Source organism: Nerophis ophidion, linkage group LG21 (assembly GCF_033978795.1).
Source record: "Nerophis ophidion isolate RoL-2023_Sa linkage group LG21, RoL_Noph_v1.0, whole genome shotgun sequence".
Classification (NCBI taxonomy): domain Eukaryota; kingdom Metazoa; phylum Chordata; class Actinopteri; order Syngnathiformes; family Syngnathidae; genus Nerophis; species Nerophis ophidion.
In genome coordinates, this window is record NC_084631.1 from 39,609,560 (window position 1) to 39,637,059 (window position 27,500).

A 27,500-nucleotide genomic window follows, 5' to 3' on the forward strand; every position below is an offset into this window, starting at 1 on the left:
CGTCTCGGCCATAGATCGGTCCGATCTCGTCTCGGCCATAGATCGGTCCGATCTCGTCTCGGCCATAGATCGGTCCGATCTCGTCTCGGCCATAGATCGGTCCGATCTCGTCTCGGCCATAGATCGGTCCGATCTCGACTCGGCCTTAGATCGGTCAGATCTCGTCTCTGCCGTTAAATTGGTCCAATTTAGTCTAATCTGAATTTTCACCAGAAGTTCCGAAAGCTCTATGAATACATGTAGCCGTATGAATACATATAGATGTATGAATACATGTAACACACAGATTGTGACTTTTAGGCTACATCGAAGAAGCTTGCATAATCCCTTGTCCGTCCGACTGCAAACTCAGCGAGTGGTCCAACTGGTCCCGGTGCAGCAAGTCCTGTGGCAGCGGGGTCAAAGTGCGCTCCAAGTGGCTGAGGGAAAAACCCTACAACAGCGGGAGGCCGTGTCCTAAACTGGACCACGTCAACCAGGTGGGACATCAAATATCAAACATCAAATATCTTGTCAATGACACTCGTCTTATTTCAACTCCTGCTCTCGTCCTTGGGGGAACTCCAACTGCAGGCCCAAGTAAGTGTGGAATGTTCCCGCACATCTGGAGTGGCTAGTACTGAAGATGTGTCCTTGTGGTGTTTGCTGACTTAGGTGTATGAAGTGGTGCCTTGTCTCAGTGACTGCGGGCAGCATGTGTGGCTGGCAGAGCCCTGGAGTGTGTGGAAAGTCAGCAACTTGGACTTGAACAACAACTGTGGTGAAGGCGTTCAGACCAGAAAAGTCCGGTAAGTTCACTCGTGTCAGGTTTTGTGTCCCAGGCTGCAATGATGTGCGATACAACTGAATTTATTTCAGTTCCGAAACCATGCAAAATTCCGGCTGGTATCAGGGATTCAGTTCCGAAAACGTTGTGCAAATACCCCTGAAGTGACTGCTGAAATTTTTAAAGTTATTTACTTTCAAATGGTAACATATTTTTCTATGAAAAGTTGTTTACTTTCAAATGGTAACATATTTTTCTATGAAACTGTGAAAATGTAAGAAAAAAGTTACTTAGACACCTATAAAACTAGTTGTCTTTAAAACAGAGGCTATTTAATTCCCTGCTCTCCAGGGGATTTATATATATATTTATATATATATGTTTATGTTTATGTGGTTTGTCCGTTATAAAGTGCTCAATACCGGGGCTAGAGCGGTTTACGTTAGGTCAGGAAAAAACACCAAGGCTATTTCATCCCTACAAGCCTGTTTCGCAGGTTTCTCTGAAGAGCTTGTAGGGATGAAATTGCCTCTGTTTTTTCCTGACCTTACGTGCGTGTGTGTGTGTGTGTATATACATCTGAATATGTATGAATATATATATATATATATATATATATATATATATATATATATATACACACACAAATGTATGTGTGTGTGTATATATATTTGTGTGTGTCTGTGTATATATACATATGTATTGTGTGTGTGTGTGTGTGTATACATATGTATATGTGTGTATACATCTGAATATGTATGAATATATATATATACAAATGTATGTGTGTGTATATATATTTGTATGTGTGTGTGTGTGTATACATATGTATATGTGTGTGTGTATACATCTGAATATGTATGAATATATATATATATATATATATATATATATATACAAATGTATGTGTGTGTATATATATTTGTGTGTGTATTTGTGCGTGTGTCTGTGTATATATACATATGTATGTGTGTGTATATATACATATGTATGTGTGTGTGTATTTGTGCGTGTGTCTGTATATATACATATGTATGTGTGTGTATGTATACATATGTATGTGTGTGTATATACTGTATATATATATGTATATATATATATATATCTATATATATGTGTGTGTGTGTGTATATGTATATGTATATATATATATATATATGTATATGTATATATATATATATATATATATATATATATATATATATATATATACACATACACACTGTTAGATGTGTAACTGAACTTCAATATTTATAAAACGGCATTATATTATTATTTGTATTATTCATTTATTTCCTGGGAAAAAGAGTAGGAAAAAAAAGAGCAAAAAAATCTGTATGTAATGAAAACAACCTGAAACTTACTAATAATATATTTAGTCACTAATACTTTATAGCTGTCCCAATATCTATTTTAGCCCTTTTTTTTTTTTTTTTTAAATAACAAATATCAGCATGGCCTCCACATACTTTCACCTTTTCAGTTCACGGCCCTTCGTGGAAAAAGTTTGCACCAACCCGGAACTAAAGAATCAAAAGTATCGATATTTTGATTGGAGGATGAATATCAGGGCATAAACATCTAGTATCGGCACTATCGGTATTTCAGTATCAATCCACACACATCCACGCAGCTTTTGTATCCCTGCGGTTTACGAAGAAATATCGCAGATTACATTTTCTCAGCACTTGTGACAATTCAGGCATGGTGCTAACACAGTTTGTGCTATCAATGTGCTAAACTGCAACCTCAAGACGGAAGTGAAGCTTTACCCCTCTGAACGTAAACCCATCAGCTGACATTTGCTGCGCTGATGACTCAGCTCCCAGCGGCAGTGGCGGAAAATAGCAATACATTTATTTATCCCACGATGGGGGAAGTGCTCCAACATGAGGTGCAAACATTAAAAAAACATTACAAGAGCACAACGCTGATGCAACCAGCTGCTATTTCTAAGAACAGCTTCAAAAGCAAAAACCACAAAACCCCCAAAATGATATCATACAGTTGGAGCGTACTGATAGAAGTGTGTATCGCAGGTGTATGCTGAACACCATCGACGGGCCCTCGGAGCAGGTGGAGGACTACCTGTGTGACCCCGAGGAGATGCCCCTGGGTGCCCGGAACAGTCGCCTGCCTTGTCCGGAGGACTGCGTGTTGTCAGACTGGGGACTCTGGAGTCCGTGTCCGCTGGTAAGAACTTCTCACCAGTTTGCTTCATTACTTTGTCCGGAACATGAAGGACAAAGCAGCCTGTTTTGCACCAAGATCAGTGAAAGCCATACACGGCACACCGCTTGATTATTGTCCGGATGTCAATAACGATGTCGTCCTCCAGCCGTGTAATGTGAACCGTACCCGTGAGAGGAGGGCGTATCTTCTCCGTCAGCCCGGACAGCAACAGGAGTGTCCTCCCAGCAGCCAGTCAGAATCCTGCAAACTCAACAGCAACTGCTTCCACTACTCCTACAACATCACCGGTGAGCCTCCAAGACTTTGCTCCACAACGTGGTCCCGATTCCTACCCGGTTGACGTGGTTTTTATGGCGCGCAGACTGGAGTACGTGTCAACTGAGTGACCGAGCCGTGTGTGGGAACGGCATCAAGACGCGCATGCTGGACTGCGTGCGCAGTGACGGCAAATCTGTCGACCTGACGTTTTGTAACGAGGTGAGTCGGACTCGTTGCGAGCCTCGTGAAGTCTGAATCGCTACAAGGGTTTGTCTTTCAGCTCGGCCTGGACAGGAAGTGGCAGATGAACGCTTCCTGTGTCGTGGAATGTCCTGTCAACTGCCAGCTGTCTGAGTGGGCGCCGTGGTCCCAATGTACCCACAAGTGCGGACTGCAAGGTACTCCTGCCGCTACTTTCATTCCACAGAAAAATAATCGCATTTATTGCTTCGTTCAACAACAACATTGCCAGATTTAATTGTCAGGTTCAAATGCGGATGACATTTATTATACAAGACAAGAAGCAAGGAGGGCAGCACGGTGGGAGAGGGGTTAGTGCGCCTGACTCACAATACGAAGGTCCTGGGTTTGATCCTGCGCTCGGGATCTTTCTGTGTGGACTTTGCATGTTCTCCCCGTGACAAATCATTGTATTCTCTTTTTATTTACCATTTTTTTTTTGTAGTAGATTTATACCTTAAATATTGGCGTCGTATTGTACTTATTAGAGTTGTCGTGGAAATTTCTTAAAGACGATCCTTTAGTGACAAACAGCTTTAAAATTCTTTATTAAAGTAACAAACAAATAATAACAAGCTTTGCAAAGCGAGACCAAACCAGACCGACACATCCGTCCGTTCCAGCCTGTTCTAACTCTTTTAGAATATGTAATGACAACTATACATTCTCAGAAGTCCCACCCTCCATGCTCATTAACATACAGTATCCCAGTGGAATGAATACCCATGGTCCTGTGAAGGGGAGAGGGTGTCGTTTGCCCAGAAGGGGGGGGGGGGTCACTCAAGAAAGGGGACCAATTTAGCCCAGAGGGGGGTCAAGAATAGATGACACATATGCCCGGTCAACTAGAGTCCACATGTCACATCAAAGACACAGGAGACAGAGCTTGATCAGATAAGAGATCTCTTGCTAAGTGTCACGTTCCTGAGCCCAATAAACAACTTTTGGTACCCAGTTCAAAGAACATCATCTATTTAAACGAGTATAAGTAATTTTGCTATCACACTTAATTATCAGTTTTAAACTATAATTAAAGCTGCACGCAGCGATGGACGGGACCGAGTATATATGGAAGTCTGGGCTTCCTAGATATAAGTTAGAACAACACACTACTTTGTATTATATTGTAGTTTTTACCTTCCATAACGTGTCTACTGACAGATACATGTTAGAACTATACACTACTTTTTATTATAAATGTTGTAGTTTTTTCCTTCCATAACGTGTCTACTGACAGATATAAGTTAGAAAAACAAACTACTTTGTATTATATTGTAGTTTTGACCTTCCAAAACGTGTCTACTGACAGATATAAGTTGGAAAAACACACTACTTTGTATAATATTGTAGTTTTTACCTTCCATAACGTGTCTGCTGACAGTAATAAGTTACAACTATACACTACTTTTTCTTATAAGTGCTGTAGTTTTTACCTTCCATAAAGTGTCTACTGACAGATATAAGTTAGAAAAACAAACTACTTTGTATTATATTGTAGTTTTGACCTTCCAAAACGTGTCTACTGACAGATATAAGTTGGAAAAACACACTACTTTGTATTATATTGTAGTTTTTACCTTCCATAACGAGTCTACTGACAGATACAAGTTAGAACTATACGCTACTTTTTATTATAAATGTTGTAGTTTTTACCTTCCATAACGTGTCTACTGACAGATATAAGTTAAAAAAACACACTACTTTGTATTATATTGTAGTTTTTACCTTCCAAAACGTGTCTACTGACAGGTATAAGTTAGAACTATACACTACTTTTTATTATGAATGTTGTAGTTTTTACCTTCCATAACGTGTCTACTGATGGATATAAGTTAGAAAAACCCGATGCTAACCGCCCATTGAAAATACATGGGTACGGCTAGTAGCTACTATTAGCAAACAGATAGACCTACCAACTCGGCGCATAAAAAGTGCAGATGGCCTTAAAACGCCACAACAGTCAGGCACCATATGTAAGTACCCAAAATAAAGACTCGACATACAAATAAATTCAATCGGAGGAGAAACATAGGAGGAAACGGGATTAAAACCCGATTTTAACCGCCCATTGAAAATACATGGATACGGCTAGTAGCTACTATTAGCAAACAGACTTACCAACTCGCCGTAATATCTTAACATCGACACACTCTATCGTCGCAACTCGGCCCTGATGGTCGGCACCTATCAGATTACAATTAGTTGTAAAATGTTGGACGGTTGTTTTTACGACATGCAGGCAAACGACAACTTTAAAACATTCCGGCGTAGCTACAGCACCTGGCAGCCATCTTGGTATAGATGATCACTGCCCCTCCCTCACAAATGTTGGTGCGTGCGCACCAGCAGCAGACAGTACAGGAAAAAAAAGAAAAACTGTGTCTGCGCACGGCAGCCATCTTTGAAATGGTTTTCAGTGCAGCGGTTCTTTGAATGCTGATAAAATCAAAACCGTAGCAGTAATAAAGACTCTTTCATTAACTTTTAATCAGAAGGGTTCAATCTCTCTCCTGTGGTAGTTTGAAGCCAACACGACAAACGCGCTCAGAGGAGATAATGTTTGAAAAAAGGTGACCGGTTTTTACAAAACTTTTGTTTTGAAGGGGGATTGCAGACTTCCTGTTGATTTTTGCTGGGAGTTGTCAATATATGAAATGTAGGTCTAAGTGAGACCTACATAGAGGTTTTTGTGTCATGTCTCTACGACATTCCTACTGTAAGTTACAAGCAGTTTTGTCTGTGTTTTCTTCCTAGTAGCAGTTTTGTCTGTGTTTTTATTCCTAGGGGGCGCTAGAGCGCAATTTTTAGTTGTGGGGTTAGGTTTTTCGGTTAGATTGCAATTTTCGCCAGTCCTGATGTGTGTCCAGTTTGGTGAGTTTTGAAGCATGTTAAGAGGGTCAAATTACAGCTCAAAGAGGCAAAGTTGAGAGTTTTTACAAAACTTTTGTTTTGAAGGGGGAATTGCAAACGTCCTGTTAATTTTTGCTGAAGGATATTAGTGTATGAAATCCAGGTCTAAGTGAGACCTACATAGAGGTTTTTGTTTCTTGTCGCTACGACATTCCTACTGAAAGTTACAGGCAGTTTTGTCTGCGTTTTCTTCCTACGGGGCGTTGGAGCGCAATTTTTAGTTTTGGGGTTAGGTTTTTTGATTAAATCGCAATGTTTGCCAGTCCTGATGTGTGTGTCAAATTTTGTGAGTTTTGAAGCATGTTAAGGGGGTCAAATTACAGCTGAAAGCTGCGGAATAATAATAATAAAGAAAGAATAAAACACTAGAAATTCAATAGGGACGTTCCGTCCCTAATTATCTGATTCGATACATTAATTTTGCATATCTACTTAACTATCAAATTCAAATCTTAACAGATTTGCTTTATAATAATCAGAGTTTTGCCATCATAGTTGGTAGTTTTACCACCATTTTCTGAATTTTACCAGAATTATTAGAATTGATGGATGGATGTCCTAGAATAATTTGCACCAAAATTATGGGATTGTTACCATAATTATTGGATACGTGCCACAATATCGGATTCGTAACTTCTTTTGAAATCTCTTTCACAGGAAATAATTGGCATGTGGTTTAGATTGTGTGCCCGACACAAGAAGTGGCAGCTGTTTATTCTCAGTAAATAAATTCAGAGAATTAAGAAGCTCGTATGTTATAAAGCCCTCAGGGCGGCCTCGGAGAGTTACCATGGTTACCGAGGCGAGACGTAGCAACAAATGAATAAACCGGTTCTCCGTCGTCAGAAGAATTATCGATCAGCTCCTCGGCCAATGTTGTTGTCAGCAAGCTTGGAAACAATTCTGCACGCTGACTGAAGAAATGACGTGCAGTTGATAGATTATTAAAGGTGTGGATAATTGCCTGGTGTGCTTGCTTGTTGTTCACATTTCCTTAGAGACAACAGCTAATTGGCGTTCTCACTTCCTTTCCCTCAAGCACTTTGTTCAATGGGAGCGGATTGGAAGTCAAATATTCCAGGAATTTTGCTGCAGGGTCTGGGATGGACCTTGGGAATCGAACCAAAGAGCCAAATAAGACCAAAAAAGGAAATAACTACAATATTAATACTGCGAGCAGCGTTGAACGGGCCCTTTCCTGACGCCCTGACCCACCACCAAAAATTTAAGGGCCGCCAAATTATGACATTTTTTTTGCTATACCTGACACGACTGCAAAATATGGGGACTTTTCCTGCAAGTTAAAGGCGTCCAAACGTAAAGAAGAAAAATCACAGCAATTTCAACAGCATCGCCCCTATAGGAGAAAAAATTACTTTTTTCTTTAAATAATATATACAGTATATGTCTTGATTGGATTATCCAGAGAATAGTGCTCGATACCATGGTAGAGTGCAATATCTATGTGTGGGAAAAATCACAAGACTACTTCATCTCTACAGAACTGTTTAATGAGGTGTTCCCTCAATCATCAGGAGATTTTAATGGAAGCATTCACATACAATAGTTTATATAGGGCACAGAGTGGGTGGGTACAGGCAGGCGTAGGGGCGTGGTGATTGGCTCATGTGTTACCAAGGAGGTGTTTCCGTCTCTGATGGCATGTTGATATGATTTCACTGCGCTTGTTGAGGGATGACAGGTCTGGATGATGTATAATAAACAGTTTCTCTTTTTTAAGCATAGGTTGCATCTCTGGTTTGTTGTGGTTGTGGCATGAATAACATACAACAAATCATTTCAAACCACAACAAAGCAATTGCAAAAGGACTGCCTGCCCCCAGACTGAACGACTCTGAAACCAATTAGGAATGAAACTGCCGCAAGAAACCTGATTGCCCTCTCAACGGGGGGGCTTACAAACATCAGTCGTTTACCAAGCAAAGGTAACACGCAAGGACACTAGCACATCCGACACGTACGTAGGATTAACCGAAGGAGCGTTTAAAGCCAGATGGAATAATCACAAGGCCTTCTTTAGAAACCTGACCTTGCGGAATTCTACAGAACTCAGCAAGCCCATTTGGAACCTCAAAGACAATAATGTCGAATATTCAATAACATGGCAAATTCTTGCATCCAGCACACCTTACAACAGTGGTAATAAAAGATGCAACCTATGCTTAAAAGAGAAACTGTTTATTATATATCATCCAGACCTGTCATCCCTCAACAAGCGCAGTGAAATCATATCAACATCAAGACGGAAACACCTCCTAGGTAACACATGAGCCAATCACCACGCCCCTACGCCTGCCTGTACCCACCCACTCTGTGCCCTATATAAACCATTGTATGTGAATGCTTCCATTAAAATCTCCTGATGATTGAGGGAACCCCTCATGAAACAGTTCTGGAGAGATGAAGTAGTCTTGTGATTTTTCCCACACCTACCTACCTACATATATATATATATATATATATAAATACATTTTATAATGAAAGTAGACTGTCATCATTTGTAGCAATTGGGTTATAAAAGTTTTGCCACAATCCATCAGATCAAAGTTTATATTTTCCCTATAAAATATCATCGCCTCTGTGTGTAGTAGCTGTCATTTTAACCGTGACTCGTTTGACCAAAATCCCTTGGAGCAGTTTGCCAAAATACCACCCCTTTTTTTTAACCGAAAAATGGCCAAATAACAAGTTTGGCACCAGGCCACGCCCACATCTTATTGCGTAGGAAAAATGTGTTCGCAATGTATAATTTCCTCTATGTGCAGGATCTTTAATTGTTACCACTCCTTATTTGGTCAAAGTCCCTTGGAGCAGTTTGTTAAAGTACCACCCCTTTTTTTTGGAAGACGAAACCAAGACGCCCGACTTCCTGTTTGTTTTCAGGTATGGGTTCCTGGGACTTTTATGTGACGGAAGTCTCCTGCCATTTTCATGTTGATACCCGTAACTGGTCGGAGGGATTATTTTTTTTCTCAAATTTTTAAAGGTGGCGCCTGAGAGCCACATTTGAAATGTCCTTTTCCAGACCCCCAACGTATAAAATAGTTTGGCATACCTGACCCACATCTGGGGCCTCTTCGTGCAAGTTAAGGGCCTGGAAAAGGCGTCCAAATGTACAGAAGCCCTAAAACGCGAGACCGTCATGCAGATAAAAGAGTTTTAAAAATATTTAGCAGCTTTCACTGGTCAATACCCACCATTGTCTCCCTGTGGGGTGTGGGTGTGGTTAGGGAAGCTGCGGAGGAGCAGGAGCGTGGTCCAGGCCCCCCAAGGAGACGGCCGGCCGTGTCCGTCCCAGATGGAGCAGTGGAAGCCCTGCCTGGTGAAGCCCTGCTACACCTGGAGATACAGTCCTTGGTCCGACTGCAAGTCCGAGGTCAGTCGGTCACTTATCTTTTTCTCTGGTGGGGGAGGGGGCGCTTTTGGAGGTCACGTGACCAGGGACCGAACAAAGTATTTATGGAGGTGTCGCAATGTAACGGGTGTGGCAGGGATCTCCTACCTTTGGGCAAGACACATCAACAAAACGTGAAGCGTAACAAGAGAGATAGTCATTACTAGTGGTATACTGGTACTGGTACTGGTACTAGTACTAGTACTAGTATAGCGGTGTTTTTCAACCCTTTTTGAGCCAAGGCACATTTTTTTAATACAACAAATACGGAAGCACACCACCAGCAGAAAAGGCAGGTCGTCGTGCCTTATTTTGAGTTTGTTGTTGTTTTCCAGTGTGTAGTGCTTAAGTTCCTGTCTTGCACTCTTATTTTGGTGGCCCTTCCTGTTTTATTGGTGTTAAGCAGCGTGAGTGCTATTCCTCGCACCTGCTTTGTGTTAGCAATTAAGACAGTTTCAGTTGTGCGGACGCTATCCTTCTTTGTTGGGTCATTCTTGATTGTCATGTCATGTACATTGTGGACGCCGTCTTTGCTCCACAGTAAGTCTTTGCTGTCGTCCAGCATTCTGTTTTTGTTTACTTTGTAGCCAGTTCAGTTTTAGTTTCGTTCTGCCAAGCCTTCCCTAAACTTGCAAAAAAGATTTTTAGACTTATACCAACTTTAATGATCCACAAGGGAACATTTTCAGCACAGTAGATCTGTTACAAAGGTTGGAAAGGATAAGGATGGAAAGGATCGTGCACACAAGGGCACAAAAAGAAGTACAAAAGTAGACTTTAAATGTACCAATTTTCAACCCAATTAGCTGAAATTACATAATCTCCCACGGCACACCAGACTGTATCTCACGGCACTCTAGGAAGAATGGTGGAAAACTGTCGGCTTTATTATAAGAAAAGTGAAGAGTTTGGGAACAACAGCAACTCAGCCACCAAGTGGTAGTCCACGTAAAAAGACAGAGAGGGGTCAGCATAGTGCAAAGACTTTCTGCACAGTCAGTTGTTACAGCGCTCCAAACTTCACATGACCTTCCAATTAGCCCACGTACGGTACGCAGAGAGCTTCATGGAATAGGTTTCCATGGCCGATCGGCTGCATCTAAGCCATCATACATCACCAATGCAAAGTATGGGATGCAGTCGTGTAAATCCCGTCGCCACCGGACTCTAGAGCGGTGGAGACTCCTTCTCCGGAGTGATGAATCACGCTGAACTTGACTGGCCTGCACAGAGTCCTGACAGAACATCTTTGGGAGGAATTAGAATAGAGATTGAAAGCCAGGCCTTCAGTGTGTGACCTCACCAATGCGCTTTTGGAAGAATGGTAGAAAATACCAGTAAAAACACTCCGCAACCTTGTGGACAGCCTTCCCAGAAGAGTTGAAGCAGTAATAGCTGTCATTTTGAACCCTATGGGTTAGGCATCAACAAATTGTCACGTATTAAGAACTGCACTGTACTGTACTGTACTACTTCATTCATCCCTTCATCAAGGTGTGACGATGTTATCTGCCTGCAGGGGGCGACGTGCGGGGATGGTCTGCGCTTCAGGAACATGTCGTGCTTTGTGACGGATGGATCGGATCTCCAGGGGAGTCTGGTGGACGACGAGCTGTGTGGGGATCTGGATCTGGTGGTGGACGGAGACACGCGGATCATACTGCAGGAGTCCTGCATCGTACCTTGTCCAGGTAAGACCGCGCCGTGAGGAAAATACAAATATGAAACGTTGACCATTGCTGGATTTTTCCAAACCTGCAGGAGAATGCTACCTGACCGACTGGACCGCTTGGAGTGCGTGCCAGTTGAGTTGTGAGAGCGGGGACGACCTGGGCTTCGGTTCAGTCCAAGTCCGCTCTCGGGCCGTCGTGGCCCAGGACCCTGAAAATCTGCTTCAGTGTCCAGGACAGGAGCTGGAAGCACGGCCATGTACAGGTCAGACTGAAACTGAAACCGAAACCTTAATACTGTTTATTACGTTCAGTCCGATACAGTCTTTTCACCATACCGATAGTGGTGCCTTGAGAAGCTTATATCAATTAAGATATAAGCAGGGATCTTACATACTTGTATTATTTTTAAGTCTGGTACGTTAGAAAGGGCTTGTATCGTACATGATATCACACACAAGTGAACATGCTGCAGGAAAGCTTGTATCGCACATGATATCACACACAAGTTGACATGCTGCAGCACTTTTTGTATTGCACATATCACACAAGTCAACACGGTGCAGGACTGCTTGTATCGCACATGATATCACACAAAAGTGAACACGCTGCAGGACTGCTTGTATCGCATATGATATCACACACAAGTTGACACGCTGCAGGACTGCTTGTATCGCACATGATATCACACACAAGTAAACACGCTGCAGGGCTGCTTGTATCGCACATGAAATCACACACAAGTAGACACGCTGCAGGACGGTTTGTATTGAACATGATATCACACACAAATAAACACGCTGCAGGATTGGTTGTATCACACATCATATCACACAAGTAAACACAATGCAGGACTGCTTGTATCACACATGATATCACACACAAGTAAACACGTTGCAGGACTGCTTGTATCACACATGATATCACACACAAGTAAAAACAAAGCAGGACTGCTTGCATCGCACATGGTATCGCACACAAACACGCTGCAGGACTGCTTGTATCACACATGATATCACACCCAAATTAACACACAGAAGGACCACTTGTATCACACGATATCACACACAAGTAAACACCCTGCAGGACTGCTTGTATCACACATATCGCACACAAGTAAACATACTGCATGACTGCTTGCATCGCACATGATATCACACCCAAGTGAACACGCTGCAGTACTGCTTGTATCGCACATGATATCACACACAAGTAAACACGCTGCAGGGCTGCTTGTATCGCACATGATATCACACACATGTAAACACGCTGCAGGGCTGCTTGTATCGCACATGATATCACACACATGTAAACACGCTGCAGGACTGCTTGTATCGCACATGATATCACACACAAGTAAACACACTGCAGGACTGCTTGTGTCACACATGATATCACACACAAGTAAACACGCTGAAGGACTGCTTCTATCGCACATGATATCACACAAAAGTGAACACACTGCAGGACTACTTGTATCGCACATGATATCACACAAAAGTGAACACGCTGCAGGAGTGCCTGTATCGCATATGATATCACACACAAGTCAACACGTTGCAGGACTGCTTGTATCAAACATGATATCACACAAAAGTGAACACACTGCAGGACTACTTGTATCGCACATGATATCACACACAAGTCAACACGTTGCAGGACTGCTTGTATCACATATGATATCACACAAAAGTGAACACACTGCAGGATTACTTGTATCGCACATGATTTCACACAAAAGTGAACACGCTGCAGGAGTGCTTGTATCGCACACGATATCACACAAAAGTGAACACGCTGCCGGAGTGCTTGTATCGCACATGATATCACACAAAAGTGAACACGCTGCCGGAGTGCTTGTATCGCACATGATGTCACACAAAAGTGAACACGCTGCAGGAGTGCTTGTATTGCATATATCACACAAATCAACACGTTGCAGGACTGCTTGTATCGCACATGATATCAAACAAGTAAACATGCTGCATCACTTTTTGCATTGCACATGTCACACACAAGTCAACACACTGTGGGACTGCGTGTATTGCACATGATATCACACACAAGTGAACACGCTGCAGAACTGCGTGTATTGCACATGATATCACACACAAGTCAACACACTGCGGGACTGCGTGTATTGCGCATGATATCACACACAAGTGAATACACTGCAGAACTGCTTGTATCTTACATGATATCACATACAAGTAAACACTGCAAGACTGCTTGTATTGCACATGATATCACACACAAGTGAACACGCTGCAGAACTGCTTCTATCGCACATGATATCACATACAAGTAAACACTGCAGGACTGCCTGTATTGCACATGATATCACACACAAGTAAACAGACTGCAGGACTGCTTGTATCGCACATGATATCACACACTTTATATGTATGCGTCCCATACTCGCTGATATTGGATTTCAATATGGAACTGGCACACCCCTTATGGTTATAATCATACTTGCCAACCCTCACGGATTTTTCGTGAGACTCCCGAAATTCAGCGCCTCTCCCGAAATAAATTTTCTCACGAATTTCAGCCGAAACTGGAGGCCACGCCCCCTCCTGCTCCATGCGGACCTGAGGGGGGACAGCCTGTTTTCCCGTCCGCTTTCCCACTATATAAACAGCTTGCCTGCCAATCACGTTACAACATCTACAGATTTGAATAAAAAACTGCACACACAAGGAGACGAAGCAGAAGAACGAGAAGTTACAGCCATGGCGACGCCGTCTGTAACAGAGTTATCTATGGTGTCTGTTGGCATCTCCTGGTGAATGTTGGCTATAGCGTTATGGGGTTGCTTTTTAAATGGCCAATGATTTACGTGGTGTTGGGCACCTGATGGCAAGTGAGGGAGTCTGTTCTGAAGCCCACAGTAAAGAGACGTGACTTCATCACCTCGCCTGCTTACTGACTCCAACACAATATATTACACCGTCGACGAGCAAAATGAAGAAATGCGCTTGCAAGTTCCAAAACGAATGGAAACAAGAATTTCAGTTTATCCAGGAGAGTTCGAAGGGGAAAGGGGTATGTTGCCTGTAAATTTTGTAGAACAGACTTCTCCATTGAACACGGTGTACGGATATACTCAATCATGAACGGTCAGCGATGCACAAAGCGTCCGCAGTGAAACATCGTTCACAACCCAGTATTATGGGCCACCTCTCAAAATGGAGACCCGATTGTGTAACTTATGCTGAGACAAAGATGGCTATGCTGATAGCTGGAAGCAACATCCCGTTCTCATTTGCGGATGTCTACAACAAATCCGTGAAGGATATGTTCCCAGATTCGGAGATCGCTCGCCAGTACGCAAATGGCAGAACAAAGGTTATTCAAATAGTGAAAGGTAAGTGTTTTTTTTTGTTTTTTTTAGTAACCAGCAAGGACAGTACAGTTAGTAGAACTGTGTTTTTATACTGTGTATTTGATAGGTGCCGTCGGAAATTCAACTATTTATTTTATTTATATATATAATAAAATAAATACATATAGCTAGAATTTACTGAAAGTCAAGTATTTCATATATATATATATATATATATATATATATATATATATATATATATATATATATATATATATATATATATGAAATACTCGAATTGGTGAATTGTAAGCTGTAAATATACTCCTCCCCTCTTAACCACGCCTCCACCCCCCACCTCCCAAAATCGAAGGTCTCAAGGTTGGCAAGTATGGTTATAATTCCATCCATCCATCCATTTTCTACCGCTTATTCCCTTTCGGGGTCGCGGGGGGCGCTGGCGCCTATCTCAGCTACAATCGGGCGGAAGGCAGGGTACACCCTGGACAAGTCGCCACCTAATCGCAGGGCCAACACAGATAGACAGACAACATTCACACACTAGGGCCAATTTAGTGGTTATAATTTAAATGGATGTATTTCTCTCTACTGTGTGTTCATGTCTTCACTGCTTGCCGCTACTTTTGCTGAGAGAATTTGTAGTAAATTGTTCCTGTTTGGGTCAAGATGGAACTGTTCCCTCGCCACAGAGTCACAAGTAGTACGGCCCAAAGCCTTCCAGAAGCCACCATGAACCAGGAAGAAAACAAAAAGAAAGAAGCTCAAATTGCTTCTTGATTTACTTTAGTTTGATGAAATTGTCTTTGTGACCTTTTAGTCTTCAACTAATTCTCCCATTGTTCAGCCAAATAAAAAAAAAGTTAGGTTTCGTTGTCTGATTCATTAAATGGTACAGTTTGTTTCGTTTGTACTGCTGAAGATGGTTGTTTTGACTAAAGAGACAACATTCTTCCTCCAGAGGGACAGTGTTTGGACTACAAGTGGCGAGCGGCAGCATGGCGAGGATCCTCACGCCACGTGTGGTGTCAACGCTCGGACGGGTTGAACGTCACAGGTGAGTCGTTCGTACTCCGGCACACGTTACACCAGTTTTGAAACCCAGAAGCATGTGGCGTTTTGCACACACCCCAGAAGCAGTGACGTTGTGTAAATGCTAAATAAAAAGAGAATACAATGATTTGCAAATCCTTTTCAACTTAGATTCAATTGAATATACTGCAAAGATAAGATATTTAACCTTCAAACTCGTAAACTTTGTTATTTTTTGCAAATATTAGCTCATTTGGAATTTGACACCTGCGACATGTTTCAAAAAAGCTGGCACAAGTGGTAAAAAAGAGTGAGAAAGTTGAGGAATGCTCATCAAAGACTTAGTTTGGAATAGCCCACAGGTGAGCAGGCTAATTGGGAACAGGCAGGCGGACACCCCTGCTTATTTCAGCAAGACGATGCCAAGCCATGTGTTGCAACAGTGTGGCTTCGTCGTAAAAGAGTGTGGGTACTAGACTGGCCTGCCTGTAGTCCAGACATTGAAAATGTGTGGTGCAATATGAAGGCTTTTGGAGCAACATATGTTGCCATCCAAGCGATGTTATCATGGACGCCCCTGCTTATTTCAGCAAGACGATGCCAAGCCACGTGTTGCAACAGTGTGGCTTCGTCGTAAAAGAGTGTGGGTACTAGACTGGCCTGCCTGTAGTCTAGACATTGAAAATGTGTGGTGCAATATGAAGGCTTTCGGAGCAACATATGTTGCCATCCAAGCGACGTTATCATGGACGCCCCTGCTTATTTCAACAAGACGATGCCAAGCCACGTGTTGCAACAGTGGGGCTTCGTCGTAAAAGAGTGTGGGTACTAGACTGGCCTGCCTGTAGTCCAGCCATTGAAAATGTGTGGTGCAATATGAAGGCTTTTGGAGCAACATATGTTGCCATCCAAGCAACGTTATCATGGACGCCCCTGCTTATTTCAGCAAGACGATGCCAAGCCATGTGTTGCAACAGTGTGGCTTCGTCATAAAAGAGTGTGGGTACTAGACTGGCCTGCCTGTAGTCCAGACATTGAAAATGTGTGGTGCAATATGAAGGCTTTTGGAGCAACATATGTTGCCATCCAAGCGACGTTATCATGGACGCCCCTACTTATTTCAGCAAGACGATGCCAAGCCACGTATTACAATAGCGTGGCTTCGTCGTAAAAGAGTGCGGGTACTAGACTGGCTTGCCTTTAGTCCAGACATTGAACATGTGTGGTGCAATATGAAGGCTTTTGGAGCAACATATGTTGCCATCCAAGCGACGTTATCATGGACGCCCCTGCTTATTTCAGTAAGACTATGCCAAGCCACGTATTACAACAGCATGGCTTCGTCGTAAAAAAGTGCGGGTACTAGACTGGCTTGCTTGTAGTCCAGACATTGAAAATGTGTGAAGGCTAAAATATGAGAAGGGAGACCTGTTGAACAACTTGAGCTGTACATCAAGCAAGAATGTGAAAGAATTCCACTTCAAAAATGTGTCTCGTCAGTTCCCAAACCTTTACTGAGTGTTGTTACAAGGAAAGGCCATGTAACACACTGGTAAAAAATGCCTTTTAAGCTAATTGGGAACAGGTGGGGGCCATGATTGGGTATTAAAGCAGATGCCATGAAAAGCTCAATCGTTCACAAACAAGGACAGGGGGAGGGTCACCACTTTGTCAACATATGCCTGAGCAAATTCTTGAAGAACAACATTTCTCAAGCATCTGTTGCAAGAATTTTAGGGATTTCACCATCCACGCTCCGTAATATCATCAAAAGGTTCAAAGAATCTGGAGAAATCAAGACCCTCAGGCGATACTGCACCATAAAGCGACATCAGTGTGTAAAGGATATCCCCACATGGGCTCAGGAACACTTCAGAAAACCACTGTCAGTAACTGCAGTTGGTCGCGACATCTGTAAGTGCAAGTTAAAACTCTACTATGCAAAGCCACAGCCATTTATCAACAACACCCAGAAACGCCGCCGGCTTCGCTGTGGCCGAGCTCATTTAAGATGGACTGATGCAAAGTGGAAAAGTGTTCTGTGGTCTGACGAGTCCACATTTCAAATTGTCTTTGGAAACTTGGAAATTAGCCATTTACACAATCAATCAATGTTTACTTATATAGCCCTAAATCACGAGTGTCTCAAAGGGCTGCACAAGCAACAACCACATCCTAGGCTCGGATCCCACATCAGGGCAAGGAAAAACTCAACCCAATGGAATGACAATGACAAACCTTGGAGGGGACAGCAGATGTGGGGACCACTTCATAGTGGATCTAACATAATAGTGAGAGTCCAGTCCATGGTGGATCTAACATAATAGTGAGAGTCCAGTCCATAGTGGATCTAACATAATAGTGTGAGAGTCCAGTCCATAGTGGACCTAACATAATAGTGTGAGAGTCCAGTCCATAGTGGATCTAACATAATAGTGAGAGTCGAGTCCATAGTGGATCTAACATAATAGTGTGAGAGTCCAGTCCATAGTGGATCTAACATAATAGTGTGAGAGTCCAGTCCATAGTGGATCTAACATAATAGTGAGAGAGTCCAGTCCATAGTGGATCTAACATAATAGTGTGAGAGTCCAGTCCATAGTGGATCTAACATAATAGTGAGAGTCCAGTCCATAGTGGATCTAACATAATAGTGAGAGTCCAGTCCATAGTGGATCTAACATAATAGTGAGAGTCCAGTCCATAGTGGATCCAACATAATAGTGAGAGTCCAGTCCATAGTGGATCTAACATAATAGCGAGAGTCCAGTCCATAGTGGATCTAACATAATAGTGTGAGAGTCCAGTCCATAGTGGATCTATCATAATAGTGTGTCAGTCCAGTCCATAGTGGATCTAACATAATAGTGAGAGTCCAGTCCATAGTGGATCTAACATAATAGTGTGAGTCCAGTCCATAGTGGATCTAACATAATAGCGAGAGTCCAGTCCATAGTGGATCTAACATAATAGCGAGAGTCCAGTCCATAGTGGATCTAACATAATAGCGAGAGTCCAGTCCATAGTGGATCTAACATAATAGTGTGAGAGTCCAGTCCATAGTGGATCTAACATAATAGTGTGAGAGTCCAGTCCATAGTGGATCTAACATAATAGTGAGAGTCCAGTCCATAGTGGATCTAACATAATAGTGTGAGAGTCCAGTCCATAGTGGATCTAACATAATAGTGTGAGAGTCCAGTCCATAGTGGATCTAACATAATAGTGTGAGAGTCCAGTCCATAGTGGATCTAACATAATAGTGTGAGAGTCCAGTCCATAGTGGATCTAACATAATAGTGAGAGTCCAGTCCATAGTGGATCTAACATAATAGTGTGAGAGTCCAGTCCATAGTGGATCTAACATAATAGTGTGAGAGTCTTACTCTAGACTTCCTAGCCTGTCCCGCATAGGGTTGTACTTTATACCTGTACTAGTATAGTATCGCAGTACTAATGATTAAAAAACGGTACTATACTTTGTTTAAAACATTTTTTTAGCGGGAATGACGGCACGTCGTCACATCGTGACCTTGCTGGTTTTACAAGCAGAGGAGCATGTTCGGCAGCGCACACACACAGATCACCTACAAGCAGACACAGTGTGTAGACAGAAAAGGGAGAACGGACACATTTTGGTGTAAAAAGTCAAGATAAAGGTGAAGTTATAACACTGAAACACCCTCAGGAAGAGCTGCTTTAAGACATGGCTAGCAGTGAACATCCATCCTCAGTGTTTCAGCTACTTCTAAATCACTAATTCCCGTCTCCATGGCGACAATTAATGTAAGTTATCACTGGAGGACGAGGGAATATCTAAACATGCTTCACTACACACCGTAGGAGGATACAATAGCTCAACGGCGTCACAATGTAAACAAACACCTGACATCCACTGTAATGATACCAAGTACAAGAGTGTATCTAGTCGATACTACTATGATTACATCAATGTTTTTTCTTTGTTCATATTATATTCATAATACTCAGGAAATGTGTCCCTGGACACATGAGGACTTTGAATATGGCCAATGTATGATCCTGTAACTACTTGGTATCGCATCGATACCTAAATGTGTGGTATCATCCAAAACTAATGTCAAGTCTCAAAGAAGAGAAGAATAAGTGATTATTACATTTGAACAGAAGTGTAGATAGAACATGTTAAAAGAGAAAATAAGCAGATATTAACAGTAAATGAACAAGTAGATTAATAATCCATTTTTACAGTTTGTCCCTCATAATGTGTACAAAATAATAGGTGTATAAATGACACAATATGTTACTGCATACTAATTAGGAGTCTTTGTTTGTTTACTTACTACTAAAAGACAAGCTATCTAGTATGTTCACTATTTTATTCAAGGAGTAAATTACAATAATAAACATATGTTTCTTTGTTCCCTAACATTTTCTGTTCGAATAAAGACAATAAAGACATTTTTTGCAGTCTCCTTCATTTAGGAAAGTATTGAAATACATGTTGGTACCGGTACCAAAATGTTGGTATCGGGACAACACCCGTACAAAGTATAAAATGGTGTGTAGTACTAGTGGTGATCTACTAAAACTGTATTCAACTGATAACAAGTACAAAAGCATCGAAATACATTTTGGTTTCTAGTGTTTTGTTCTGACCTGACTTTTCAACTGTTGGTTTGACAGGCGGCTGCCCGGCAACAACACAACCGTTGGCCGACAGATCATGTGACCCGGCCTGCACCAAACCTCGATCTTTTTGTACCGAGGTGAGTTTGCCGTCAAAGAGCGTTTTGTGTGCCTGGGAACACCGGCCAGAATTCCGCCTGCCAACTAGTTAACTGACAAGAGCTCTGCTCGGTTCGAAGCCGAGTGTGAATCGACCGGGATGAGAATCAGCACCTCCAAGTCCGAGTCCGTGGTTCCTCTCCCGGAAAAGGGTGGAGTGCCATCTCCGGGTTGGAGGAGTTTAAGAACCTTGGAGTCTTGTTCATGAGTTAGGGAAGATTGGATGGTGAGATCGACAGGCGTCGTCGTCCCTAATCCGGACGCTGTATCGATCCGTTGTGGTGAAGAAGGAGCTGAGCCGGAAGGCAAAGCTCTCAATTTACCGGTCCATCTACGTTCCCATCCTCACCTATGGTCATGAGCTTTGGGTTATGACCGAAAGGACAAGATCACGGGTACAAGTTTCCTCTGCCGGGTGGCGGGTCTCTCCCTTAGAGATAGGGTGAGAAGCTCTGCCATCCGGGAGGAACTCAAAGTAATTACGCTGCTCCTCCACATGGAGAGGAGCCATATGAGGTGGTTCGGGCATGTTAAGTGATTTATATGGTGAGTGTTACCGGGAGTGTTGAGTGAGGAGCGGGAGTCCAAGAGGGGCAAGGCAAGCTCGGAGACCCAGGGACGGGCAGGAGATCAGGGGCAAGAGCGAGGTGTCAAAGTCTGTGTCAAGGCGGGAGGTTGGCAGCCAGGGAACCAGAGGGGATACGGGGGAGGCGAGACACACAACTCGTAACCAGGGAACGGAGGAATGCTGCTGAAACAACATGGAAACACGATGCAAATGAACACTGAGGAGGAGAAAACACAGAGAGCATAGAGCAGTGGTTCTTAACCAGGGTTCGATGAGTCGGCCTCTGGTTCGGCGGAGGTCAAAACTCACCTGACTCATCGTGTAAATATAAACGTATCCCTATCGGCGTATTACGGATATGGCAACAGCCGACTGATTTGCAGGCGTGTAATTTCTTGTGAGTTTACGCACTGTGTTGGTTTCGTTGTTTGAAGAAGGTGACGTTCATGCACAGTTCATTTTGTGCACCGGTAAAAAAAACATTGTAACACTTTAGTATGGGGGACATATTCACCATTAATTGGTAGCTTACTAACATGCAAATTAGTAACATATTGGCTCTTAAGTAGTCATTATTAAGTACTTATTCATCTTTTATTCAGCATGGCCTTATTATAACCTAACACCGACCTCAACCCTAACCAAATAACCCCAACCCAACCCCAACCAAATACATCTAAATTATGTCTTTATTACTTAAAATATGGTCTCCCTAGTGTCCAAATAACTCTAAATTAAGTCTTTGTTACTTAGAATATGTTCCCCATACTAAAATGTTACCAAAAACGTATAACTTATAGGGACGGCGTGGCGTGGCGCAACCTGAGGGTCCCTGGTTCAATCTCCGCCTAGTCCCAACCTCGTTACGTCCGTTGTGTCCTGAGCAAGACACTTCACCCTTGCTCCTGATGGGTGCTGGTTAGCGCCTTGCATGGCAGCTCCCTCCATCAGTGTGTGAATGTGGAAGTAGTGTCAAAGCGCTTTGAGTACCTTGAAGGTAGAAAAGCGCTCTACAAGTATAACCCATTTATCATGTATAACTTTGTCTTGAATTAAAAAAAATATATATATATATATTATTTTTCACTAAAGAAGGGTTCTGTGAATGCACTTATGAAACTGGTGGGGTTCGGTACCTCCAACAAAGTTAAAAACCACTGGCATAGAGCTATATGTGTCGGCCTACTGTACGGGAACAGGTAGCTACGTTCTGGCCTGGAACGCAGGTTTGCTCTGGCTTAAGAAGCACAGGGAACTCATCGGGAACAGGTGTGTTGAGTGCTGATTGGTTGCAGCTGCGTCGGTGAGATTTCCAAAAGAGCCTGTACATGCACAAGAAGGAGAAACACCGGCATGTCTGGATGATTCGCCTCCATCTTTCTAGTGGTTGCCGCCGAATTATCGAACGGGTTGTTATGAACCTAGCTGTGGCGCGGCCTTTCTGGCGTCACTTCCTGTGTGGGGCGCGGCCTTTCTGGCGTCACTTCCTTTCCGAACACAGTTTGTAAACGATCGAAGAGTCCATAGAAAGCTACGAGCCGGAGATTCATGAAATACACAGCACACCCGTCCAAACTTTTTCCACTGAGGGCCGCCCACTGAAAAATCAAAGCAAACTGGGGCCATTTTGATATGTTTTTTTTTTTTTAAAAACCAATACAAAATATGTATTAAAATATACATTTAGGCCTCCACTCAGGCTTGATCCCGGTGACACCAAAGGGTTTTGGTCAAAAAAATATATAAAAAATTTGCCATTATTCAGTATTAATAGTATTATTATAGGCTTACATCTATAGATCAACATTAGGTCTATCTGTCAATATATATTATTTAAAAAAAAATTAAGTTGTATGCTCTTTTTGTCAAAGAAAATAATTTTTTTTAATAGAAAAAGTGAAGTGAAGTGAATTACATTTATATAGCGCTTTTTCTCTAGTGACTCAAAGCGCTTTACATAGTGAAACCCAATATCTAAGTTACATTCAAACCAGTGTGGGTGGCACTGGGAGCAGGTGGGTAAAGTGTCTTGCCCAAGGACACAACGGCAGTGACTAGGATGGCAGAAGCGGGAATCCAACCTGCAACCCTCAAGTTGCTGGCACGGCCACTCTACCAACCGAGCTAAACCGTCCCAAAAACACAAAATATGCAATATTTTCACCCAACAACATTTTTGAGTGGAATATTTTAGATTTTATAATAAGTGTAGCTTTAAAAAGGTAAATAAGTAATAACATTGATTTTAATTCATTATTATTTTTTGAGTAATGACACTTTAAAAAAAAATCACACTAAAATTATTGGGGATCCAAAAGGGTCCTACTCATTAAAGTGTTAAAAAATGAATTATAATTATTTTGTTCGAACACAATAATCTCAAGATCACTTCAGATCTATCCGTCAATTATAAGTTTTATTGTTGTTTATGTTTTTTGTTTGTTCGTTTTTAAACAAAAACGTGTGGCAGACACAAAATATGCAACATTTTCCACATTTTCCATCCATTTCCTACCGCTTATTCCCTTTGGTGTCGCGGGGGGCGCTGGTGCCTATCTCAGGGTGGAATATTTAATGTGACGTAATTGGAGCCTTGAATAGGTCAAAAAATTCATAATGACATTGATTTTGATTCATTATTTTGTTTAAGAAAGAAACAGCCTGCATGGCAGTTTTTGTGTTATTAGTGTCAAAATTGCAACATTTACTTGTTGAATTTCACATGTTTGCTCCTTTATACAACTTTTTATGTTTTGTATTTTTTTAATCGTATTTTAAGAATGTGCCGTTGGGCCGTTAAAAGATTCCTTGTGGGCCGCACTTTGGACATCCCTGTTTTAAGGGGTATGACATAGCCTAATTGTCGACTACGCCAGGGCTTGTGAGAAACTGTGAGAAAGTCAAACTGGAGTTCTTGTTTGTGTGACGGACTTCCTGTTTGTGTCAGGCGGGTGTGTGTGGCTGTGACGAGGGCTACACGGAAGTCATGACGTCGGACGGCCTACTGGACCAGTGCACCGTCATCCCAGTGCTGGAGATTCCCAGCGCCGACGACAACAAAGCAGACGTTAAAACCATCCGAGCCTTCAACCCCACCCAGCCGGCGGTCAGCCCGCCTGGCAGAGTGGGACGCACCTGGTTTCTGCAGCCCTTTGGTCCAGGTAATCACATCCGAATGAGGACACAATATTGCCAATGAAATAGACTTAAACTTTCTTTTATTGTCATTCAAATTTGAACTTTACAGTACAGATAAGAACGAAATTTTGTTGCATTAGCGCATGTAGTGCAAGATAAAAGAGCAATAAGGTGCAGATATACAGTAAATAAATATATTGCACTTATGCATTTGTGTCAGGTTCAAACACTGATGACATCTATTAAACAAGACAAGAAGCAAGGAATTAAACAGACAGAATTAAATTTGGCTCAATGAGAAGAGCACGTACACCTGTACCCTTGTACAGTGACGAAAGATTGTACGCCTCCTCTTTTATTTGGACTTTCTCCGATTACGTGGTAACAGCTGTTTCTAAAGGGAGGGGGGTCGTAAACAGCCGCTGCCTTTGGTTACAAAACAGTTCAAAGAAAAGGGGCCTGGAGGTAGGTCAGACCCTGCCTCCTCTCCGCTTTGTAGATCTCGGGTAAAGACAAAATCTTCCTGTGGATTACAATACATCAAAGAAACCGACCCCTTCATGTCGCTTCCCATCATACACAGTGGAGTTTTTACAAGCCTTTTGATTGGTATGATCAAAGACCGCTTTTGTCCTCTTGCAGGGCCAGCTGAACTCAATGTAACAAAGTTTTGTGATAACTTTGATATAATTATTCTGACAATATGCATCCAGGTTTATGGATGTATGTTATATTGTCTTTATATTCCAGCCAGTTAATTTGTTTTTGGGGGGAATTGAGGGGATTATTTTAATGTGTTTAAGTCTTACAGCCTGAGGGAAGAAGCTGTTACACAATCTGGAGGTTCTGCCACGGAGGCTGCGGACTATCTTCCTAGAGTCCAGCAGGGAAAACAGTCCTTGCTGGGGGTGGGAGGAGTCTCTGCAGATTTTCTGAGCCCTGTGTAGGAGGAAGAGGAGTCCTGATGATTTTTTTCCGCCATCCTCACCACTCTCTGCAGAGGCTTCCAGTCTGAGGCGCTGGCGTCCAGTCTGAGGCGCTGGCGTCCAGTCTGAGGCGCTGGCGTCCAGTCTGAGGCGCTGGCGTCTAGTCTGAGGCGCTGGCGTCTAGTCTGAGGCACTGGCGTCCAGTCTGAGGCACTGGCGTCCAGTCTGAGGCACTGGCGTCCAGTCAGAGGCACTGGCGTCCAGTCAGAGGCACTGGCGTCCAGTCAGAGGCACTGGCGTCCAGTCAGAGGCACTGGCGTCCAGTCAGAGGCACTGGCGTCCAGTCAGAGGCACTGGCGTCCAGTCAGAGGCACTGGCGTCCAGTCTGAGGCACTGGCGTCCAGTCTGAGGCACTGGCGTCCAGTCTGAGGCACTGGCGTCCAGTCTGAGGCATCCAGTCTGAGGCGCTGGCTTCCAGTCTGAGGCATCCAGTCTGAGGCGCTGGCGTCCAGTCTGAGGCGCTGGCGTCCAGTCTGAGGCGCTGGCGTCCAGTCTGAGGCGCTGGCGTCCAGTCTGAGGCGCTGGCGTCCAGTCTGAGGCGCTGGCGTCCAGTCTGAGGCGCTGGCGTCCAGTCTGAGGCGCTGGCGTCCAGTCTGAGGCGCTGGCGTCCAGTCTGAGGCGCTGGCGTCCATTCTGAGGCACTGGCTTCCAGTCTGAGGCACTGGCTTCCAGTCTGAGGCACTGGCTTCCAGTCTGAGGCATTGGCGTCCAGTCTGAGGCATCCAGTCTGAGGCGCTGGCTTCCAGTCTGAAGCATCCAGTCTGAGGCGCTGGCTTCCAGTCTGAGGCACTGGCGTCCAGTCTGAAGCATCCAGTCTGAGGCGCTGGCTTCCAGTCTGAGGCGCTGGCTTCCAGTCTGAGGCGCTGGCTTCCAGTCTGAGGCTTCCAGTCTGAGGCGCTGGCGTCCAGTCTGAGGCGCTGGCGTCCAGTCTGAGGCGCTGGCGTCCAGTCTGAGGCGCTGGCGTCCAGTCTGAGGCGCTGGCGTCCAGTCTGAGGCGCTGGCGTCCAGTCTGAGGCGCTGGCGTCCAGTCTGAGGCGCTGGCGTCCAGTCTGAGGCGCTGGCGTCCAGTCTGAGGCGCTGGCGCCCAGTCTGAGGCGCTGGCGCCCAGTCTGAGGCGCTGGCGTCCAGTCTGAGGCGCTGGCGTCCAGTCTGAGGCGCTGGCGTCCAGTCTGAGGCGCTGGCGTCCAGTCTGAGGCGCTGGCGTCCAGTCTGAGGCGCTGGCGTCCAGTCTGAGGCGCTGGCGTCCAGTCTGAGGGGCTGGCGTCCAGTCTGAGGGGCTGGCGTCCATTCTGAGGCACTGGCTTCCAGTCTGAGGCATTGGCGTCCAGTCTGAGGCATCCAGTCTGAGGCGCTGGCTTCCAGTCTGAGGGATCCAGTCTGAGGCGCTGGCTTCCAGTCTGAGGCACTGGCGTCCAGTCTGAAGCATCCAGTCTGAGGCGCTGGCTTCCAGTCTGAGGCGCTGGCTTCCAGTCTGAGGCTTCCAGTCTGAGGCGTCCAGTCTGAGGCGCTGGCGTCCAGTCTGAGGCGCTGGCGTCCAGTCTGAGGCGCTGGCGTCCAGTCTGAGGCGCTGGCGTCCAGTCTGAGGCGCTGGCGTCCAGTCTGAGGCGCTGGCGTCCAGTCTGAGGCGCTGGCGTCCAGTCTGAGGCGGTGGCGCCCAGTCTGAGGCGCTGGCGTCCAGTCTGAGGCGCTGGCGCCCAGTCTGAGGCGCTGGCGCCCAGTCTGAGGCGCTGGCGTCCAGTCTGAGGCGCTGGCGTCCAGTCTGAGGCGCTGGCGTCCAGTCTGAGGGGCTGGCGTCCAGTCTGAGGGGCTGGCGTCCAGTCTGAGGCGCTGGCGTCCAGTCTGAGGGGCTGGCGTCCAGTCTGAGGCGCTGGCGTCCAGTCTGAGGCGCTGGCGTCCATTCTGAGGCACTGGCTTCCAGTCTGAGGCACTGCCGTCCAGTCTGAGGCATCCAGTCTGAGGCGCTGGCTTCCAGTCTGAGGCACTGGCGTCCAGTCTGAAGCATCCAGTCTGAGGCGCTGGCTTCCAGTCTGAGGCGCTGGCTTCCAGTCTGAGGCTTCCAGTCTGAGGCGTCCAGTCTGAGGCGCTGGCGTCCAGTCTGAGGCGCTGGCGTCCAGTCTGAGGCGCTGGCGTCCAGTCTGAGGCGCTGGCGTCCAGTCTGAGGCGCTGGCGTCCAGTCTGAGGCGCTGGCGTCCAGTCTGAGGCGCTGGCGTC

At 44.3% G+C, this 27,500-nt stretch overlaps 1 protein-coding gene across 1 annotated transcript in view; it reads left to right on the top strand.

Annotated features, from left to right (window-relative positions):
• Positions 1-27,500, top strand: part of LOC133540096 (thrombospondin type-1 domain-containing protein 7A-like) — a 183,569-nt gene that overhangs the window by 148,436 nt on the left and 7,633 nt on the right. Inside the window, exons 16-28 of the mRNA XM_061882592.1 lie at positions 301-479; positions 574-579; positions 655-788; positions 2,806-2,959; positions 3,105-3,246; positions 3,321-3,436; positions 3,498-3,615; positions 9,619-9,764; positions 11,302-11,473; positions 11,544-11,717; positions 15,760-15,855; positions 20,496-20,578; positions 24,113-24,326. Coding sequence (XP_061738576.1) covers positions 301-479; positions 574-579; positions 655-788; positions 2,806-2,959; positions 3,105-3,246; positions 3,321-3,436; positions 3,498-3,615; positions 9,619-9,764; positions 11,302-11,473; positions 11,544-11,717; positions 15,760-15,855; positions 20,496-20,578; positions 24,113-24,326 — 1,734 coding nt within the window. The remainder of the gene's footprint in view (positions 1-300; positions 480-573; positions 580-654; positions 789-2,805; positions 2,960-3,104; positions 3,247-3,320; positions 3,437-3,497; positions 3,616-9,618; positions 9,765-11,301; positions 11,474-11,543; positions 11,718-15,759; positions 15,856-20,495; positions 20,579-24,112; positions 24,327-27,500) is intronic.